The following is a 7,313-nucleotide window of genomic DNA, read 5'->3' on the forward strand; positions in this document are numbered from 1 at the left end:
CCCTGGTCCATGGTCTGATGTGGACCATATGAGCTGCCTCTGCATCTCTTTGTCCCAGCTTCTCCCATGCTGTAGTCCTGTGGCCTTTCTCTTCCACACCTGAGGACAGAGACCATGTCTCAGGTATCTTGGTATTCCCAGGGCCCAGCACAGAATCGGGTACCTGACTTCATGGGCACCTCGTAATTAATTGTCTAATGAATGAAGGAATGTCCTTGGCATCAAGGGCCCGGGAACTGAGAATGGGGCATCGGTGGACACTGGTGACCCTCAGGAAGACAGCAGACTTGGAGGAGGGAGGAAGATTGAGCAGGCGGGCCACACCTCAGTCTGATTGAGCAAGGGGGCCACTCCACAGTGTGATGGGGCGTGGGCAGGATTGCCAGCTGTGGGGAGCTGTAGAGGAGCTGGGAGGGGAGCAGAGGGTGTTTTTGGAAAGTGGCAGTGCTGAGTACAGCGGCTCCTCCCTCGTGGTGATTTGAGAAATGGATGAGGAAGAAGAGTCTCTACTTGGGAGGGTTTCCAGGGAGACCGAGTTGGAGTAGGCAGGTGAGGTGGCATTGTGAGGGCCACGAGAACAAGAAGAGGAAGTGACTAGTTCTGCGTAGGGTTGGAGGAAGCCATCAAGCTTCGCCTTGAAAGGTGAGCAACAGTTTGCTTTTGTGCGTGGAAGGATGGAGAGCAGTAACATTTTAAAGGGCAGTCAGGGGGTCAGAGAGAGCCTCTCAGGAGATACTGTAAACCAGTGGGCTCACTCTTGAACCTGAGGCAGACTTTGCCCACCTCAGGGAGAGCTGTCCCTGGATGTATGACCTTAGGAAAATTACTTAAGCTTTCTGAGTAGCCCTCTTCTCATTCAACAGCATTTGTTTCTCAGACATTTGTGGTTGCCTGTTCTGTGCCAGCCACTCTGACTTCAACAACTGGAACAACAGTTATAGGTACCTTATTATTTTGCTCCAAGCACTGGCCTGAGTGCCTTCTATTTGGTATGCCATTATTCTCATAAGTCCCATTTTACAGATAAAGAAACTGAGCTCAGAGAGGTTATATAATCAGCCCAAGGTCATCACACCTCGTAAACGCCAGAGTTGAGAATCAAACCCAGGTCCAACTGGGTAAATCCTGGGTGCCACCACATCCCTCCAAATAGGAGGAGTGGACCCTGTCATACGTGGCGAGCACCGAACAAGAACCTGGCCGCTGGCACACGGGGCCGCTCAATCCTTATTGGTTCCTTCTCTCTATCTAACCTTTGTCTCTCAGGATATCATCCCCTTCGGCAACAACCCCATCTTCCGCTACCTCTTTGGTTGGATGGTGCCTCCCAAGATCTCCCTCCTGAAGCTGACCCAGGGCGAGACCCTACGCAAGCTGTACGAGCAGCACCACGTCGTGCAGGATATGCTGGTGCCCATGAAGTGCATGGTGCAGGCCCTGCACACCTTCCACAATGACATCCACGTGAGTGGGGTGGGCCAGGCGAGCTGAGAATCATCCCATGGAGTCCACGATCTTCTCCCCCAAACCATATCACTGATCTTGGGCATGCCTGCCCCACGGGCCTGTTTTCCCAACTGCAAAATGGGTCCGCTCAGCAATGGCCCCAAAAGGAGAGAAGTCATAGGGCCTGGTGATGAGCACGTCTGTGAACTGCTCAGATTGTGCTCTGTAGTGTGGTGGAGTTGGGGGTGGGGTGAAGCTGTGAGCAGCCAGAGGAGGGGCCCCCTGGAGAGTGCTGCAAAGCCTCCCTTTAGCCTCCTTTTGGATAGTGTGGGGTGGGCCAGCCTGTCACCTGTTAGAGAAAAGCACCAATACCCTGCTCTCTGGTCTATCCAGGTCTACCCCATCTGGCTGTGCCCATTCATCCTGCCCAGCCAGCCGGGCCTGGTGCACCCCAAGGGAGATGAGACAGAGCTCTACGTGGACATTGGAGCTTATGGTGAGCCACGCATAAAGCACTTCGAAGCCAGGTCCTGCATGAGGCAGTTGGAGAAGTTCGTCCGAAGTGTGCATGGGTGAGTGGCCCCAAGTGTGGCGAGTTCCCTCTGGCAACCAGCCCCAGGGGACGGCTTCAGGGGCGTGCAGGGAAGGGCAAAGGTGGCCAGCTCCAGAGTCAGACCAGCTGGTCACTTCGGGACTCTGTCACTATGGTGGCCTCTGCCTTGGGAATTACCTTGGGAAAGGTAAGGAGGTGGGATTGCAGGGCTTCTGCGCCTCTTGTCTCAGCTTCTCTCTCCTCCCCTCAGCCCAACTGCATCCCCCCAGCTGCTCAAGCTGGGAACCCAGGAATAGCCCCACACTTCCCCCCCAGGGCAGACGGTGGGATGGTTTCCAAATGAAACCATGGAGAACCATGGGATGGCTCTCCAGGTGAAGAACAAAGCTAAGGCGGGAGGGATTTGTGATTGTGAAAGCCGCACAGAGGCTTGGGACAGTGGTACTCAAAAAATGACCTGGAGCCAACTGCTGATCTACATAACACGGACAAATCTCAGAATAATTATGCTGATTGAAAGAAGCCGAGATCTGCAAGACTGAAAGGTGTTTCCATGTATATAAAATTCCAGAATCTCAGGTGACAGCAGGTCCACCTGGGAGGGTGGAGGCTGATCACACGGTGGTTAAGGACAGTGGGGGGTCCTTATGGTCATTATCTGGCCGGAGGTGATGGTTTCTAGGTTGGATATGTCAGTCAAACTTACACGTTGAACACTCAATATGTGCAGTTTATTAACTATCAGTTATAAAATGAAAAGAAAGCAGCCAATGGCCCCATCAAGGAAGAAGAGTGTGGTGCACCGAGCACAGTGGAGAAGCCAGCTGTCCCAGTTCTACTCCTGACTCTGCCTCCACTGACACATCACTTAATGCCCTGAGCCTCAATTTCCCATCTGCAAAATGGGGACAAGAATACCCACACCTCCCCCCACCACTAGATCATTAGGGGGATTAAACAAGAGAAATCCTCCAAAAGCACTTCCTGCACTGCAAAGGGCGCTACACATAAGGGACAGTTGGGGTTCTCATGCATTCCCTTTCCCTCCCTGCCCCACTGCCATCGCCTCCCCATGTCCTCACCTCCCATCTCTGTTCTACAGGTTCCAGATGCTGTACGCTGACTGCTACATGGACCGCGAGGAGTTCTGGGAAATGTTTGATGGCTCCCTGTACCATAAGCTACGGAAGCAGCTCGGCTGCCAGGATGCCTTCCCTGAGGTGTACGACAAGATCTGCAAGGCTGCCAGGCACTGAGCAGGAGCCTACCCACAGAGAAACAGATGTGGGCAGACCCGTCCCCAGCACCAAGAGGCATCTTTCCTTCACTCAAGTTTGGCTGCTCTCCCAGATCCATACTTTCAAAAAGAAACCCCTCCAGAAATCTCACCCAGACAGCCCTGACATCCTGCTCCCAGCTTCTAGGGGCCTCCCATGGAGTGGGAAGGACATGGGATTTGGAGTCAGACAAACCCAAGTCCAGGTCCCAGTTCAACCACTCATTAGCTGTGTGACTCTGGGTGAGTCACTTAACCCCTCTGAGCCTGCCTCTTCATCTGTTGACAGGGGTTAACAATATCTTCCCACAGCCTGTGGTAGCTATTACTACTTCCCATTCAGCATCACATCTACTTTGGATTCAGTGGTTGAGTCCCAGAGGCTCCACGTTCAGTCACCTGGGCACTGGTTTGGCTGAAATGATGAAGGGATACCCTGGAGTTGCACTGCCATTGCTTCAGTCAACTAGAATTGCTCCTCACCAGGAGAAGGAAGGAAGAAAGGTTTCTCTCCATCCCTGGGGTCTCAGGAGGGCAATAGATGGGTGGGCAGGCCCAAGGTGTGCTGTGCCAAAGCCAGGTCCGATCCCAAAGTTTTCTCTGCTATCCTTGGTGATGTCCTGCCCCATCCCTCCTTTACTCTCAGGCCCACCCCAGCCATCACCCAATCTGAGAGGAACATGTCCCTGGGAAAGACATTTTAAGGTTGAATCCTGTCCCAGCCTATCCCCCAACCCCCGGTAGAAAGAGTGGTTTCTGCTCTGAATTGGATCCAGAGGACCTGGTCTCATTCTTGGCGCTCCAGCTTTCTATGCCTCTTTTCCCCAGAACCCACTTAATCTGGTGGGGAGGTGTCCACACTGCCCTGCAGAATGGAGGGTCAGGTGGACCACACAAAGTAGGAAAACAGCCTGCCATTGTTAGGTTTTATGAGGGTTCTTTCTCAACCACGGGGCTGAAAGAATAGAGCATCGACTTGATTTCTCTAACCACTCATCCCGTTTTTTTCTCCCCCTATAGTTAATTTCAGTGCCTTACAAATACTAAGCTCAGAGAAAAGTTAGCTCCATTTCCGTTCCAGAGGAAAGGGAACCTCCCTAGGTCCTTCCCCACCTACGAGAACTTGGTTGTTTATGCAACTCTGTCTTAAGACCTGCCCAGCCTCAGCTAAAAACCAAGAATCTGAGAAGGAATTGTGTCACGTAGGGAAACTGGAATGAAGTGAGCTGTGCCAGACAGTGACATTCTGAGAGAACACACACACTGCACCAGGAGTCAGGAGACCTGGGTTTTCGTCTCTGCTCTATTGTTAATGGGCTGTGCAACTGTGGACAAGTCATTTGTTCCTCTACACTAGTTTTTGTTCCTCTATCACATCATCTACAGACAAGACCTCCGTGTGGCCCTTCTGCTGCAGGAGTTAATGGCTGTCTTAGACCCTGTGGTTGTAAAACCCATGGAAAGCCTTGTTTGTGTGGAAAGTCAGAGGAAAAATAAATGATCCAAGTGGACATTTGGGGTGGTCTGTCATTTAAGGTCCTGTAGCCCAAGGCCAGCTCTCATCTCATCTTCAAAAAGGCATGTATTGACTCGCAGGAAGTGTCACTCTTGTCCCTGCAGAATCCTCAGTCACGCTTTGACTGACAAATGCTCACTCACCCCACACAGGGCTTAGTATCTTAGCATGGTCCTATGAGTACTGGGCACATTCATGGCATTCAGAGGGCAAGGGAACCCCCTTACCCATTTGACCTCTGGAGGGGGCGTAGGAAAAAAATAAATTTGGTTCTGTAGCTTCTATGCAAAGTACATGCATTCTGGCATTAGCTCTCATATCGGCCCATGTGCTTCCTGCTCAGGGTTAAACTAATGAACCTATTTGATGTAGAGGAATGGGTTAACCCAGCAGATAAGGCTCCATCACTTCACCAGGGGGACTTCCATCCCTAAGCCACTGAGAGTGTGGCCAGAGATGCCAGCAGCCTCTGCTGTCAGTCTTACAAATCCAAATCCCGTGCTTCACAGATACCCCGAACCTGGGGCTTGGAAGGTCTTGACATTGCACCAACCTCAGGTTAATGTTTTGCTCCAGTAACATCTTGCCTGGAAAGTAACAATCTTCCCAGCATGGTGAGCCAAGTTCCAGCTTTTTCTTGCAGAACGTGCTGTCACTGTCCATCCGAGTGGTGGTTCCAGATGGAGATGAACTTTGCACTGGGGGACAGTGTATGGAAACTAGAAGAATAGGCCTCTTCCCTCCAGATCCCAAGTTTCTTGGCTGCATGACTGTTTTCTGTAAAATCAATTGATAGCCAGTTTCATTGGCTGGAAGGATGCATCATTTAATTGGATATTACTAAAAGGGAAGGGATAGGGTGGGGATGGGTATGTTGTGTGATGTTTATTTTTTTCCTTGATCCTGGGGACCGAAAAGAAAGGCATGAGTTTCCCCTGGCAGGATTTTACTGCCACAGGCGCTGTGCCTAATGTGCAGAACACTTCATGTCCCTGTGGCTATGTGGCTGCTGCTGCTGTAAAAATAAAAAGATGACTTGGAAAGTAGCCTTTGGTTTTTGGTGGTTTTTTTTGCTTTGGGAACCACAATGTGAAGTCAGAGCTTGCTTAAATGGAGGCTCTGCCCTTCAGCAGGTCAGTTTTCCTGTGAATCTGTACACCTTTGAACAAGGGCTGAAAGACAACATGGGGTAAGTGTCAAGTTTATGAAGGCAGTGCGGTCATGGGTGATTTTCTTTTCCATTTTTGAATTTCTGTCATTGTCACAATGATCTGGCGTGGGTGTTAATAGGATCCCCCATCCACAAGGTGGAGAACAGACTGCAGGGGGAAAAGGTGGAAGCCAGGAGACCAGTAAGAGTCCAGGTGAGAGACGACGGTGGGGGCTGGGCTTTTTAAGCTACCAGACATGGTTGTCAGGAGTTTTGGGCTGCAGTCCTGGCTTTGTCAACTGGTTGTGACCTAACATTTTGGCAAGTTAGTTAACCCTGTGAAGACTATTCCCTCATCTACGAATTGGTGGAGACCACTAGCTATCCACTAAAATCTATCCCTTCTTTGAGCACACTGCTGACTACATTTCCCAGGCTCCCTTGCAGTCAAGTATGTCCTTTTGTTACAGTTCTCTAGTAGCTGAACAGAAGTGATAAAAACCTATGTGAGGTTCTCACGGCTCTTTCCCTTTCTATTAGCTGGATGCAAATGACAACCAGCCCACAGGCTGTGGCAGAATCATAAGTTGTGAGGAGCTTAGATCCCTGAGACACTGTTCAAAGAACTGTCCACAAATCTGAAGACTGCCCTGGTTTGTTATGGGACCAAGAAATAAAACTTACTGTAGTTGAGTCACTATATATTTGGGACTATTTGTTAGAGCAATTTAGCTCACCCTAATTATTAGAGAGTTGTCAGACTTAAAAGAGCAGAGATAGGAGAGGTGAGTTTAGTGCAAAAAAGTTTTATGCGAATGCATAGATACACATGGTGGACATTTTCCTAAAATGTGTGTGATGGGGGTGTCCCATCCTAACGTTATTTGAAGGAGCCCTTTAGGAAATTCCTTTTCTAATTGTTCAGTTTCACCAATCTGGATTTTGTGGCTTCTTAAAGGAGGAGACACCTATAATGTTCTTTGTAATTTAAGCCTTCCGTCCCACCTTCCATTTGAATTGCACACAACATACAATATCTTCTTTAATCCTTACCATCCTGTCACAAAATCAGGTCAATTATCTCCATTTTGCAAATAAAGAAAGTGAAGCTCCAAAAAAGGTGATTTGTCTGAAAGCCACATTGATGCTATTAATGCGTTAAAGAAGGATTCAGGCTCATCTAGTCTTACGACACCAAAGTGCTCAAACAGCCTTGGCCAGAGCCGAGACAGGTGCTTCCGATCTAGAAACAGTGAAATGAAGCCTGCCATGGTGACCAGAGAAGCTTTCACTCCATTAGAGGAGGTGGCTGTCCCTTATCAGCGTACGACTTTTGTAACACAGAGAAAATATTTGAAGTTTTTTGATTTTT

General features: G+C 49.6%; 1 protein-coding gene across 1 annotated transcript in view; it reads left to right on the forward strand.

Moving 5' to 3' along the window:
• Positions 1–5,837, forward strand: part of DHCR24 (24-dehydrocholesterol reductase) — a 29,096-nt gene extending 23,259 nt beyond the window's left edge. Inside the window, exons 7-9 of the mRNA XM_081057995.1 lie at positions 1,267–1,464; positions 1,840–2,018; positions 3,102–5,837. Coding sequence (XP_080914121.1) covers positions 1,267–1,464; positions 1,840–2,018; positions 3,102–3,255 — 531 coding nt within the window. The 3' untranslated portion in view covers positions 3,256–5,837. The remainder of the gene's footprint in view (positions 1–1,266; positions 1,465–1,839; positions 2,019–3,101) is intronic.
• The last annotated feature ends 1,476 nt before the right edge of the window (positions 5,838–7,313 follow it).

The sequence above is a fragment of the Rhinolophus hipposideros genome (assembly GCF_964194185.1).
Source record: "Rhinolophus hipposideros genome assembly, chromosome: 8".
Taxonomy (NCBI): Eukaryota; Metazoa; Chordata; class Mammalia; order Chiroptera; family Rhinolophidae; genus Rhinolophus; species Rhinolophus hipposideros.